The 14,245-nt window shown below is 44.4% G+C and overlaps 3 protein-coding genes across 8 annotated transcripts; 1 reads left to right on the top strand and 2 right to left on the bottom strand.

Moving 5' to 3' along the window:
• Positions 1-886: 886 nt before the first annotated feature.
• On the top strand, positions 887-4,467 carry LOC6554920 (alkaline phosphatase 4). The gene is made up of 4 exons (XM_001981089.3): positions 887-1,291; positions 2,579-2,820; positions 2,894-3,857; positions 3,924-4,467. Exons 1-4 carry the CDS (start codon positions 1,135-1,137, stop codon positions 4,349-4,351), a joined length of 1,791 nt encoding a protein of 596 aa, XP_001981125.1. The 5' UTR covers positions 887-1,134; the 3' UTR covers positions 4,352-4,467.
• Positions 4,468-4,535: 68 nt separating this feature from the next.
• Positions 4,536-5,861, bottom strand: LOC6554919 (MICOS complex subunit Mic19). Of its 2 annotated transcripts, none has more exons than XM_026983825.1 (3): positions 5,835-5,861; positions 5,486-5,650; positions 4,536-5,211 (listed from the first exon to the last, which is right to left on the bottom strand). In XM_026983825.1, exons 2-3 carry the CDS (start codon positions 5,610-5,612, stop codon positions 4,691-4,693), a joined length of 648 nt encoding a protein of 215 aa, XP_026839626.1. In that variant the 5' UTR covers positions 5,613-5,650; positions 5,835-5,861; the 3' UTR covers positions 4,536-4,690. The 2 variants fall into 2 exon arrangements, with proteins under 2 accessions (XP_026839626.1, XP_001981124.1); XM_001981088.3 differs by lacking the exon at positions 5,835-5,861 and adding an exon at positions 5,738-5,828.
• A 1,080-nt stretch (positions 5,862-6,941) lies between these two features.
• Positions 6,942-13,200, bottom strand: LOC6554918 (discs overgrown protein kinase). Of its 5 annotated transcripts, none has more exons than XM_026976894.1 (4): positions 13,029-13,200; positions 12,331-12,420; positions 10,456-10,544; positions 6,942-9,858 (listed from the first exon to the last, which is right to left on the bottom strand). In XM_026976894.1, exon 4 carries the CDS (start codon positions 9,788-9,790, stop codon positions 8,468-8,470), a length of 1,323 nt encoding a protein of 440 aa, XP_026832695.1. In that variant the 5' UTR covers positions 9,791-9,858; positions 10,456-10,544; positions 12,331-12,420; positions 13,029-13,200; the 3' UTR covers positions 6,942-8,467. The 5 variants fall into 5 exon arrangements, with proteins under 5 accessions (XP_026832695.1, XP_001981123.1, XP_026832696.1 ...); XM_001981087.3 differs by having other exon boundaries at positions 13,036-13,200; XM_026976895.1 differs by lacking the exon at positions 13,029-13,200 and adding an exon at positions 12,908-12,997.
• Positions 13,201-14,245: the final 1,045 nt, after the last annotated feature.

Below are 14,245 nucleotides of genomic sequence, written 5' to 3'. Positions count from 1 at the left end.
CAAACGTGAATATCACAGGCATAGAAACTAGAACGTAACACCATGACAATAGACCGCACTGCAAGCCGCTCTCCATTGTATTCCCCAGATCCAGTATTATGTATAATAACCTAGCCTATAAAAAGAACCGAATAAGTGGCATTGAGGGCTCCCTTTGGATCGCGAGATAAACTCTTTTCAGCGCTCGCTGAATGGCAGCCAAAAGTCAGACAAGTGCAAACAGCAAATAACGCGCATACGCAATGTGTGCCGCCGAGGGTACCCCTTGATTATCTTTATCTGCTACGAAGAAGACAAACAGCGGTCTCTGCAGACTTCGGCCGAGATAGAGATAAAGATAATACCGACTAGCAGCCGCTTCACGTGCAAGTTCCTCCGTAAATCAGCCCATCGACACGGGATCCGGCGGAGAATTCCGTGTCAGATTCCCGCACAAATAAGTGATCGCTCGAAATGGGCTTATGGTGCACGGGCCCTTAGTTCGTGAAGGCTTTGCACGTTTTTATGGATTAATCTCAGCGGAGCCGTAATTTTAATTGAGACAAACGTGTTGCAATTGCAAGCAGCTCAATGGCTTCGTTTCGGGCTTTGGACTGTGGGATATCCTATAGTGGGCTGTGATTCCAATCGGAAGGTAATTGTTAAATGCATTGCAATGGGTATTGCAATTTACACATAGTAACCATTTCATGGATGCATTACCAACAAATGCATTAACATTTTAGATGTGTTTCCGTTTTTTAAGTACAGAACGTGTCTAAAACCGGATAAGCTGGATATGCCCCACAAGTACCTGTAATTCCCGAGCGGCCAACGATCGTTCGTGCGGGGACTTCGGGTCGGCCGATCGTCTGGGTGGACAGTAAGTTCGCATATAACGGCGCTTGCTGGCTGGCTTCGGTGCTAGTCGCAAGCGGAGAGCCACTCGGCACAGAATTTCAGTCGTCCCCGAGTCGTCGAATCGTTCCGTTCCGTTCCAATCCGATTCGTTCCGCACTTCGAAACAAATTCGATGGCCACTGAAAGAATCTGCGCCTCAAGCTGAGCTGTGATACGAATCCGCATCTGAATAGAAGTCGCAGCGGCACCTCAAATAGCCGCCCCAATTGATCGCGTGTTGTGCGTTTTGGAGAGATGCATTCCGAGGTACTAGTCGGATTCCTGTGGGCTGGCCTGCTGGCGTTCAGCTGGGCAGGAGTCACCACCCAGCCGCCGCCACTGATTCGCACCCTGAGTGCCGGAGGAGACATAGGACCCCAGTTTGATGTGGGCAAGCACAAGGAACCCGAAGGTGAGACACAGACATAGATCCCAACTGCAGCGCAGTTAGAAACGTGTGAAATCCGAGCTGAAGCGCTACGTTTAGAACGTGGAATAATTGAAATAGTTGTCCAGTTCAATTATGCAACGAGTGCTCCACTTGGGTCTATCAAGGTTGCAAATCCTAGGCACTAAATAATCACTTACACTTTCTTGCCAAACTGAGAGCTCACTACTGGAAAATTAACCACAAAGTCAAGTACTCTACGTGATCCAATGCAACAAAAAAGCATTACGAATGGTGACCTATGGTGACGCTTGAATGTAACTGCTCAAATTGCCGACAAGAGTACAACAAATTAAAATGTTCTAGTCACCTAATTGTTTAGTTTTGTTACGATTGCAGTTAACAATCTTAATCGGCTTTCAAAAAACCATCCAAATAAATCAGTTGAGCAGCAGTCAAAAACTGATTAATCATATACTTTTGATTTCCTTGACAAGCCCAAATTAACAGTCGGCGAACGAAGCTTAACTGTAACCTGTCTCAGTGTCGAGGTCGTCGGGCGGTAGGCGGTGGGTGGTTGTTGGCAGTGGGTGGAATACTCTGCCCCCCTGCCAAAGCTACCCCAACTGAATATTAATTACTATCATCATCACCGCAAGTAAAGCAGTGAATGGACGACGTTCCATGTCGCGAAATGCAAATGTTATACAGCCAAAAAGTACATTTTAATCTCTGTAGCTCCATATTGAGGTGGGATGTATTTATAGTCGCTACTCGTAGAATAATTTGGTTTATAAATTAAAGTTTTTAATTTCAAAATATTGGGATATTCAATAGAATGTTGCTACCTAATAAACGACCATTTAATTTTCCATAACGTATAACAATTTTATTACCGAAAGTCCAAGGAATACTGTAGCTGCTACTAAAACAAATGACCGTGTCGTATAAATTAAGATTGGCGTATAAAATACAGATTAGAAGCCGAGAAATGGAAATTCATCTGCATACATTGACAAATTTGAAAGTAAATAATGATAGTAATAATTATGGAGCCCATAAATAAAGAGAAGTCGTTTTCCACTCGAAGGGGATCTACCTGCCCCCAAGTTGTGCTCAGGCATTTTCTGCGACGTACATTACGAAAATAAGCCACATTAACTAGTCGAGTACTTATTCCGGAACATGTTCAAGTGCCAACTGGATCTCACTGGAGATGGGCAATTCATACGTGACATGACATCTGACTTACCCAACGATTTCCGATCCGATTTAGTTTTAATTAGTTCTGTTCTCTAAATCCCATTTCAGATGCGGAATTCTGGCACAAAGTGGGCCTGCGGCAGCTGGAGAAGACCATTAAGCAGGCCCAGCGGGTGAAGGAGCACTCCTACCAGAAGAAGGCCCGGAACATCATCATCTTCATCGGGGACGGCATGGGAGTATCCACGATCAGTGCTGGGCGCATCTACAAGGGACAGTACCTGAAGCACGGCCACGGCGAGGAGGAACATCTCGTCTTCGACGATTTCCCAAACACTGGAATGGCCAAGGTAAGTTGATATAGGGGGTCTGAGGTCTAATTTAATTTATAACTAAAATTAATGTTAATGTAATCTGTTACAGACTTACAATGTGGACAAACAGGTTCCGGACTCGGCGGGCACTGCCACTGCGATCTTCTCGGGATCGAAAACCCACTACGGAGCCATTGGAATGGATGCCACCCGCTCCAAGAAGAACGGCCAGCAGGGCAGGGTCCAAAGCGTCATGGAGTGGGCCCAGAAGGAGGGCAAGCGTACTGGAGTGGTCACCACAACCAGGATCACCCATGCCACGCCTGCCGCCACGTACGCCCACATCTACGACCGGGATTGGGAGTGCGACACGGAAGTGCCCGCGGAATCGGTGGGCATTCATGTTGATATTGCCCGTCAGTTGGTGGAAAATGCTCCTGGAAATCGATTCAATGTAATCCTGGGCGGAGGAATGTCCCCCATGGGCATCCTGAATGCCTCCGAGGTGAAGACTACGATTTTTGAAGGACCCACGGAAACAATTTGCAGCCGAGGTGATAAACGGAATCTTCCGGCCGAGTGGTTGGCTCATCACGCCAACGATACAGTTCCTCCAGCATTGGTACACAACCGGAACGATCTGCTCAATGTGAATGTTAAGGAGGTGGACCACTTGATGGGGCTGTTCCGAAACAATCACATCACTTACTCCATAGCCAGAGAGGAAGGAGAGCCTTCCCTGCAGGAGATGACGGAGACGGCCTTGGGAATCCTAGAAAGAGGCGACGAGTCAAAGGGTTATGTGCTCCTAGTAGAAGGCGGTCGCATTGACCAGGGTCACCACATGAACTATGCCCGTGCTGCCCTTCATGAGCTGTACGAATTCGATTTGGCAATCCAAGCGGCCGTGAACAACACAGATCCCGAAGAAACGTTGATCCTGGTGACCGCCGACCATTCCCACGCGGTTACCTTCAATGGTTACGCCCTCCGAGGAGCTGATATCCTGGGAACAGCCAATTCGCACGAGAAAAACGATCCCATGTTCTACGAGACCATCTCGTATGCCAATGGTAAGCCAGACCTTAGCAATATCATAACGGAGCTTATCTAGTAAAACGAACTTTGAATGTTTCCAGGTCCTGGATATTGGGATCACTTGGCGAATGACTCCAGACCTCAGAACAGTTCCAACATGTGGATGCCCTTGAAGCATTTTACGGAAGAGGAGAGGACTGCACCCACCTATCGCCACTTGGCAACGGTGCCGAGAAAGGATGAAACCCACGGCGGCGAGGATGTGGCTGTTTTTGCATATGGCCCTGGATCCAGTTTGGTTCGCGGGGTCTTCGAGCAGAACTATTTGGCCTATGTGATGAGCTACGCGGGCTGCTTGGGTCCCGCCAAGGACTTCGACGACTCTTGCGAGGATCATAAGGATGAGCAAAGGGAGAGGCCGCTGAACAAACCGAATCCCAAGAGAAGTGGTGCCTCTGATTTGGGAACCTCCTTGATCCCCATCGTGACTGCAGCCACTGCGGGTATTTTATGCGGTCACAGGCTGTAATGTTGTTTTATATTAATTGTTATTAATGATTATATTCGTACGGATGCCTTCGTTAAATAAGAGTGAGCGAGATGGAGACGTGATCGTTGCAATTTAACAGATACACTAAAAAAGTATGCAATGGATTTTATTGTTGTCATGGTAAACTTCCATAGAAAATCCCGGCCATAAAAACATCCATGGATTGATCCATTTAAATTAGTTTACTATCGCTCACAATGACACTTCGCGGTTAGGTTCTGAGTGCATCCCCATCGATCGCTCATTCGTTTATACAAAACCCATAAGGGGCCTCAAAAAAAAGTTCAACAAATCAGGATAAAAGGATCAGCCAGGATCCTAGGCCGCCTTGGCAACTTTCAGCGTCTCTGGTTCCGCATCCAGCTTCTGGACGCGATGCAGATCGATGCACTGTCGGAACTGGGCCACCTCCTCCATGCATTTCAAGGTCTCTCCGGGATGCGCGCGGTAGCAGGCGAGCAGCTGGGATTTCAGGTCCTGGCAGGGAGGCACTTTGTGCGACGACGCGGTGCTGACGAATCGCTTGTGCACATTGTCTACAGCATTGGCATACTCCTTCTCCAGGATGGTGTTGGTCTTCTTGAGGTTCTCCTCCAACTTGGCCATGCGCTCCTTCCACAGCTCGTCGTTCTTAATCAGCTCCTGGTTCATCTGGCGCTGCACATCAGCCGCGCTGATGGTGTGTCCTCCTCCCTGGACGTAAATGGGCACTGCAGCGGGATAGGAGGATACTTTCGGAGCAGGAGCAGCTGGCGAGGATGCGGCTGGCTTGGCAGCAGCCTTTGCCGTTGGCTTGGGCGCCGGCTTCGAGTCCTCCGCAGCGGCTGCGTGCTCACGAGCTAGGGAGGACAGATATAAATCAATATTTGTTTTCAGACATACCGGATTCTTTTTAATAGGTATGGAAACTTGGTAACAGATCCAAACATCTGCCACACCCTTTTAGTTAGTGTTTTTGTGAAGCAGAGGAGGGTATTGGTTCCTGTTCTAGCTACCGAGTTTCCACTGTGTTTGGCGTAAACATTTGCCCGTTTTGACAATTGTTGCATAACACCGGGCAGTGTGAACTGAGGATTTCCGGGTGCTATTCCACAATGCCATTGGACTCCTTACCCTGCTGGGATATTCCCGCCTTCAATCGCTTGACCACATCGTCGGATATATCAATAACGCCGGCAGGAGTTGGGTTTTCCATCGAAACGGATCGGGCCTCGCGGGATTGAGACTGTCGGGCTCCCATCTTCGAAGTTCCTCTTGCTGTTGCTCGTGGCGCAAAACCTGGAATATCGGCGATTGGTTAATGGGTATCAAGTCATCGCAAGCTGAGGCCACACTCCGCTCTGCTTATTTCGGCGCTGTTATTACCCTTTTCGGTGAAAAACTACAGGGTAAATCCAACAAAAATAAGACGTGCTGAGAGTGACCTTAAAGCGCAAGCACGAAAATGCGTAAAACAGCTGACCTGACCGGCAGAGTGGCTAGACTGCTCTAACAGGGCTGGCGGCTGTTTTTTCGTCAGTGGCGCTGCCAGATTATCGAATATTCAAATCCTTCACTGAAAAAAACTTCAGATTGAGATTAACTTTGTTTCCTGTTCATTATGGTCCACAATTGCCATCCGTTCATCGAATTTCCCCCACTTCATCTTGAGAACAACAAAAAGCAAGTCGGGTGAATCGTGTTATTATTGTTTAAGCTTTTTAATGCCTCGTTCGTAATTGTTATTGTGAATGGTGTGGCTTATTTAGTGGCTGCTTTTATTCTGTTCACACATACATATTCCATGTTCGGTTTAATTCGAAATACTTGCTAATTACATAAATGTGGCCGTGCACTTATCGATACATCCGTCGAATTCCGATCCAACGTACTTCTTAAATGTTTCATGAACCGTTTCGATTTCGTTTGTTATTTTGGTTTGGTTATTTTGTATTCCATATCACTGTGGTGGTTTATTTTTTATTTTTAATGATTTTCTCTCATATCGCCCGTGCCATGGTACACTCGAACTCGATCCAAGTATAATTAGTTATTAGTTCAAAATTCTATTCTCAATATACATATACATTTAATTATACAAAACTTTCGAAATTGCTATGTTCTTCAATTTGTTAGTTTCTCTATTTCGCTTATGCTCAATGGACTGCTCACACAAGATCGTTTAGTTCTCCATTACCATTTCTATGGCTCATGCTCATAATCGCTATGAATCAGTTTGTCGGGCTTCGATTTCGTTACTATCAATAAAATGCTAATGGTTTAGTACTCTTGTATGCTAGGAGGAAAATCACACATATATTTAATTTTATACTTGTAGGGTTGTTTTGGTTTTGGGTATTATTCTTATGTACACTCACTAGGTTGTTAATTCTGATTTGGGAGGAGGCTTGGGACTTTTCCGCGGCTCATCCCCAATTTCTGACTGCGCTAAATGGTCGTGTTTACAAGGTTGGTCGTTTTGCAAGGCGTGCGCTTCGAATGGAGTTTGTGTTCCAAAAATGAAAGCAAAATAACCGAACTGAACCGAACCGAACAGACTGAGAAACTGAGTTGAGAAAACATAAAACAATTTGTAAGAAATATCACGTAATGTACTTTTATTTAAGTTTTTAGTGGCTCCCGCGTTTAGTGATCCGATCTCGTGTTTTGTATTTCTTTGATTTGTTAGTTCTTAGACTGCCAGCCAATCGCTGTGGGGTTTTACATGTTTACGTGTTCTCATAAGATATAGTTTGTATTAATATATATATATTCATATTTTTACCCATTATCTCTTGGCGCATTTAGAATTTAAGTTTTTTTTTTGCATTTTTCTTTTTTATTTTATGGTTTGGTATTACTTATAAACAAATTTCATATTATAGCTACAATTTATTAGCTAGCGTTGTGTAACTTTACCTCTGAAGGGGCATTACTTCTTTTGTTAAGTCGAAATGTTAATGCAATTGTTTTGTGTATGTCTAACGCAATTTATATGCTCTCTATCTTAGTTACATGATTTTGTTGCGTAAACAAAAGGGCTGCCCCAACTCCCAACTCCTAACTCTCACATCCCATTTCCCTACCGCTTGAGAAATGCGCGCACTAGTGTTTAAAAATCGGAAAGATATATATGAACACAGGCAGCGAAAGTATATATATATAGGTGAATAATGCGGGGACAGTAGGCGGTACAGAAAGATACATAAGATAACATAGGAGGGGCCTTATAAGTCAGAGCGTTGCTTAAAGCTAGAGAACGTCCCCTCTACTGCACTTGATCATCGCAATCATTATCATCGTCTAATTGCGCCCCGAAATCGTCAACTTAGGTTACAATGTGGGTGCTTTGCTGTATAGCATATGCTTGTGTATGGATTGGATTCGCTATCGCTAGAGCCTATAGTCTAGGGTTAGGGACACTCGCTGAACGCGGTGTCCTTTGTTTCTTTTACACAAATATTACACTTACAATCGAGTTATGTGTTTCATGATCGCTTCTGAATGTTCTGCTTGATTTGGTCTGGGACTTCAAATTAACAAAGAAAAAACTGAGCCGGCCAAGAGCAATAGTCAAATGCAAAACAGAATTAAATGCCTGCGTGTCCTGACCCTCCTCCCAAACGCGCGGACCCTTAATTAACCACCGATCTATAGGCCGATCTTCAGGGATCGGGGATCTCAAATCAATTGAACAGTGCGGTTTGTTGCAGTTTCTTGCAGCCAGGTTGCAATCGTTTATGTTCTAATAGTATAAATTAAATTAATCATAGGCTAGTTAATTAATAATAAGCGCGCCCAACGTTCTAACATCTGGGAGCAGAAACCAAAATGTCAAAAAACAAACGAAAATTTACACAAAAAAAGAAGGAAAGCGCTGCGCTTTGCTTGCTATGCTCTGCTCCTCTTCTCTCACTGCTCTTGTCCTCCGTTTCTGGCAGGGACCTGGTCATCCTGCCGTTTGGATACATTCAACGTATTTTACCGCATATATAAAGCAAGTATTATATATATTAGGTATATATAACTATATATTCTACATGTATAGTTCTGCTGAGTTCTGCTGTTGTTTGTCTACTGTGTCGTGTCCAGCGTCGCAACCTAAACGATAAAATATTATTTGGCGTTCCCCACGCCACCGCCCCCTCCGCCGCTCTGCATACCGCCCACACCCACTCCACCGCCGCCTGCTCCGCCTCCCTGGCGCATCCGTATCGAGGGCCGACGCTCCGGCGTGTCGTAGGGCGGTCTCGACGAGTTGGTGGCCGCCATCGAGTCGTCCATGTTGAGTCCGTTGCCGCCGATCAGTTGGCTGCCGTTTCCGCCTCCATTGCCGCCCAGCATCGCCAGCGTTTGGCCGCCCTGGAGTTGCTGTTGCGCTGCACTGCCCCCTCCGCCGCCAAGCGCCGCATTGACCTTGTGCTGCTGCTGTTGATGCGAGGAGGCGGCTGCCGCTGCTGCCACTGCCGCTGCTGCGGCCACGGCATCATGTCCCGCCTGACCGTCCGCGCCGTCCTGCGCCTGCTGAATGGCCTGAGGATTCCGTGGTCCGCCAAACTTAAGCAGGTTCCAGTCAAACACATAGTCATAAGTGAAGCCCAATCGGTGGAACAGGTTCCGGAAGAGCTTGCGCAGGTGGCAGTAATCTGGACGCTGGTCGAAATGCATCTGGCGACAGAAGTTCAGATAGTTGACGAACTCGCTGGGGAAGCCCTTGCACAGCACCACAATCGAAGTGGACAGCTTCTTCTCGGAGATCCTCTCGTACTTTTGCCTCTTGTTGGCTGCCTTTAGGCCCTGCCAGGGCAAGGCTCCCAGATTGAAGTACATGAGGACATAGCCAAGAGATTCCAGGTCGTCGCGACGCGATTGCTCAATGCCCAAATGTGTGTTGATGGAGGCATAGCGGGCAGTGCCCGTGAGGTTCTTGTTTTCCCGATAGGGAATGTGCTTCAGCGACCGGGCATCCCGGAACTTCTTGGCCAGCCCAAAGTCAATGATGTACACCAGGTTGCCCTTCTTGCCAAGACCCATGAGGAAGTTATCCGGCTTAATGTCGCGATGGATGAAGTCCCGCGAGTGTATGTAATCGATGCGGGAGATCATCTGGTCCGCCAGCAGCAGAACCGTCTTCAACGAAAAGCGGCGCGAACAAAAGTTGAAGAGGTCCTCCAGCGAGGGTCCGAGTAGCTCCATCACCATCACATTGTAGTCGCCCTCGCTGCCGCACCAGATTATGCGGGGTATACCTATGCCGCCCTGCATCGTCTTGTAGAACTTCGACTCGATGTGCAGCTGGGGGTGCTTGGTGCGGATGCACTCCAGCTTGATGGCCACCTCCTCGCCAGTGTTGATCGTGGTTCCCAGGTAGATGTCGCCGAACGATCCCGATCCTATCTTACGGCCCAGGCGGTATTTGTTACCCACGCGCAGCTCCATTTTTGGACGACTGTATTTGTGGGTTTCTGTGTGGTAGAACGGAGTTTCCTCGGATCTGCGTTGCCTTTCTGCGGGAGTTAAGAATTTCAACTTTAGTTTTTATTTTCAAATAGCTGTGGGTTGTTCTTACTCATAATAATAGTCATACTTTAAAGATCTACAACACACAGTACCAAACTAACTTTGTCATCACGATAAGATATACAAAGGTTGCTACGATGCATTCTAATCGTTCTATCGGAATGTAAATATACTTAGTCACCATTTTTTTGACTACTTATAAAAATAGCAGATTTTTTCAAGTAAATATGAATCAAGTGACTCGAAAATTCAACTATTGGCCACCAGCAACACCAATGTGTGATATTAATAGATATAGATCGTGATTGTGATATAGATCGATAGAGAAGTAGGCAATAACAAAATATCTAATGCCTTGTTAGCGATACTCGAAAATTGCTACTGACTTGATTTGCTAGCTCTTTTTCTTTTACAAATGAATATTAAAGTACTTTTGATTCCTCTGGCACTAGATTGTGACACGTGATGGCCGTAAACACGGCTGTTTTGTACAGTTGGCTAACAGTCTAGTTTTGACAGGTAACAGCTAACGGGGCTCTTCGCGGGTCTTTCCCAGCATTTCTCCACTTTTCACCTTTTCTCACCTGGCGCTGTCCTTTCGTCTGAGCTCCTCTCTTCTTCTTGTTCCGATTTGTTTCAAGGCAGTCGCTTATGGCTTTGTTTGTGATGGGTGCTGAAATGAGGGATACGACGTCAGTTTTCTGGGATCCCCAACTTGGTTAAGCGCCATGAAATGTGAATTCCCTCCTTTTCTCGACCTCTTCTGTGATGGTCTACGTGATCAGAGTTATATATACTCAGTTCTTACCGAATGTGCAGCGTAAGCCCAAAAACTTGCATAATTCACATTTGATTGTGGTGATAAGGACAGCGGGACATAGACATGAAAACAACGCACGGTAACAATCGATATCGAAAATAGAAAACAGTTAGCTAAGAATAAAACGAGAGAGCAAGCGAGAGAGGGAGAGAAGTAAGCTTGGCTTACGTTGACAACACAAAAGTAGCAGAGAAAAGCATATGAAAAGCAATTCGAAATGCAAATGCACAGTGGGCAGAAATGATAAGAACCCGAACCTCGCACAAAGTAAAAGTTTATTTCGTTTATTTATATTTAGGAGTGAGCGCGTCCTGGCATTGGCTGGCGTTTATTGATTACGAATGGGAAAAACAAAAGATTCGATAAGTGATGAGTAACGATAATTTAAGTGCACAGAGAGAAAGAGTCCTCCTTTTTTAACATTCATCACGTGAATATTTATTGTTACAGACAATTAGATTATTACATTGTACTATTCTTATTTAAGTATTTAAAAAGGAAATGTTACAGAATGATTTTCAATGTATGTTGAAATATAAGATTCTTTTGTTTTCGAGTGTATTTCAACGTGACGACACTAGCAACATGGAGAGGTGAATCAGCAATCAGAAAGACAACGAAGAGATTAACAACAAACATATAAAAGAGACGTGTGGTTGTGTGTGCGTGGAGTAAACAATCGCCGACAAAAGGGAGTGAAGTAAAATAAAACGCAGCGACTGTGAAAATGCCACTTAAATGACACTTTCAGTGGTGGATAGCACAAACAAATAGCGAAGATAAAGCGCATGGAAGTGAGAAAAAGAAGCAACAAGCCGAAAGTTTTCACTTGCCGGCCAAAAATCACAAATATTTTGTTTAATTGTTGTTTTCGGCGGCTCTCACTCATACCCCTCTCCATCTTTTCGACATTCTGTCGCTTTCTTTTACCGCTCACGCATTTCGATCGCTCTCTCTCTCTCTCCTCCTTTTCCCCGCTCTTTATCACTCACTCCGCGATTCTAACCTCAAAACCTGACTGCTTTGTTGTTGTTTTCGCGTTGGCTTTGATTTATTTAACCGAAATGTACCGTTTTTATTGGGGCCTCTATGTTCTACACAGAAAGAAATCACTGTATAACAGTCAAATGGATATGTAGTATTAAATTGAAGATCTTTAATTTGTGTGCTGTGTTGTGTTGTATTTACTTCATGTCTTTACTATTCGTAACTGAATATTTTCCAGGGTATCCAGTAGTTCTCTCGGCTGAGTAGGTAAACACGAATTGATTACAATTGCAAAACAGCTGCACGTTGCGTTGGCGGCTGCCGAAGAGCTTCCGCAAAAAAAAACGCAGAGGAGAACAAAGAAGATACAAAAAAACATTTGTTCCAGCAGGCGCCACAAAAATTAAAAAAATCTAAGTAAACAGGGAGGAGCAAATGGAAAAGAAAACATTTGGAAAATCAACGGGGAAACCTCAAAAAAGGAAGAAAACTTGACAGTATGCTTGCATTTAATTGTCAAACGTTAATGGCCTCCGAAAACTAACGGTACTCCATGACTGCACTGCGAATAACGGGGCTGATAAGGAGCAGCCGATAAAAGCGGGTGGGAAAGGGAAACTTGAACGTACAGTGGAATGAATTTCACACTTACCTTGGCTAGTTTTCCTTATTTTCCTTATTTCTTATACCGCTTTGCCCACTTCCTCTGCTGGCGTCGCTGCTTTTCCTTCTTCTAATTCGACTGAAATCGAAATCGAATTTTTTAATTGGATTGATTCTGCCACAATAATTTTCATTTTCTTTGTTTTAGAGCCCAGACGTTGTTTTTGTTGTAGTTGCCACAATCGCACACAAACACACGCACACAGTCGCACTTTTTGGGGCCACACGCAAGCGCATTTTATGCAATAATTTTAATAATAATGCATTGCTGACATATTTTAGTTATTTTTATCGTTCATTTCCGAAACGGTTATGTTGTTCATCTCGGCTTTTATGGGCGCATTGATTAATATCGGGCTGCAAATCAACTCGAGAAAATTAAACAAAATCAAACGGAACTCGGAATCTTATTAAAAAAAAACCAAACTTATGCGAGTCGTTTGCCCTGGCAATAGATTCGTGCACACTAGTCGTCTCGCCCGCACTCACGCGGTTTCTACCGCGAGCACGTTGCTATCCCTCCTGCTTTAGCATTTTCACACCAACACAAAGACGAGGGCACTCACTCACACACTCGCACTCTCAATGAGACACTGAAATGCTGCTGGGAAATTCGAGTTTTCCTGCGCGTGGTAACCGCCGCTTTTCCGCTTGCAAACGGGTCTTTCGATCCGAAACGCTACTGACCACTTACGTTTTGCATGAACGCTGCGCTTTCGTTTCAATTTTCCTGGCTATTTCACATAGATTTCGACGATTTTTTACAAATTTACGCCATCTTGATATTAGCAGTGTGACCGCGCCGATAACGAAGAAAATTACCATCTGGTATTTATTCCTCCGCGGCCATTGCAGTGCCACGAAATACCAAATATGCTTTGAAATTATAATGTCGACGAAAGTGGTACGCTTACACGCCACATAGCTTTAAAGTGAAATATTATAGCAATATAGGTGTTATATAATGCAACCAGATTATTTTGAGTTCATCGATGACACAAGCCAGTATCATATGAAAAATTGTGATCCGTTCACCAAGTTATTATGTCCAAAGCTTGGGATATATGTGTGAACATGTATTAAGGAAATGCATGTGTCAGAATATCAAATTACACAGATATAGGAATGACGAGAAATGGCTAAATTGTCAACGCTGATTTCGTAGTTTGGGCACACTGCACTCGCATAGTGAGAGCAGGTAGCACTGTGCCTTTTATAATAACCTGGCCAGTGTTGCCAGATAGGCGCAAGCTATTTTGGAAGCGCGCCACCTAGCGGTCGTACATGCGAATGTGACATATAGGTGGCGCTTCAAGCAAAAGTTGGCGCAATATTTCAAAAATTTAATTTAAAATATTTTAAGTTTTTTAATTTTACATTCCAAGGAAAAACCTTTCTGTCTAGTTTTATTTTTAAGGAGATTACATAAACTAAAATTATCAAAAATATATATAGTCTTTAAGGATATGAATACTAGCTTACAAATTTCTTGAATCATATAATATTTATATAGAAGTGCGGTTTTAAAGTGTTTTTAAGAAAAGTTGTTAACCCTTTTTAAAGGCTTCTGTTCCATATCCACATGGCAATAGAAATGCAAATGGATTTTCATTGGCATGTTTTGCAGTTATAGGTAGCATGCCAATTTTGATGTTACACCGAGGCATCGAAATACCTGAAACGAATACTTTTATTGCTGCAATACTAATAAAGCAAAACACGTGTGAATTCCATTACTCCGCCCACCCGCTTTCCCCATTTCCCCCATTTTCACCATTTTCCCCATTTCGTGCATTTTCCGGCTGTGTAACCCAAGAAACGGTGACATAAAAAAGGAAGCAGAGCCAGTTATGTATGCATATATGAAAAAATGTGGGTTTTTTGGGAGTATGTGCCAAGGTGTG

The sequence above is a fragment of the Drosophila erecta genome, unplaced genomic scaffold (assembly GCF_003286155.1).
Source record: "Drosophila erecta strain 14021-0224.00,06,07 unplaced genomic scaffold, DereRS2 tig00000000-arrow-pilon, whole genome shotgun sequence".
NCBI lineage: Eukaryota > Metazoa > Arthropoda > Insecta > Diptera > Drosophilidae > Drosophila > Drosophila erecta.
The sequence above is the reverse complement of the archived record's forward strand: the minus strand, read 5'-3'. Positions and strand labels throughout refer to the sequence as shown.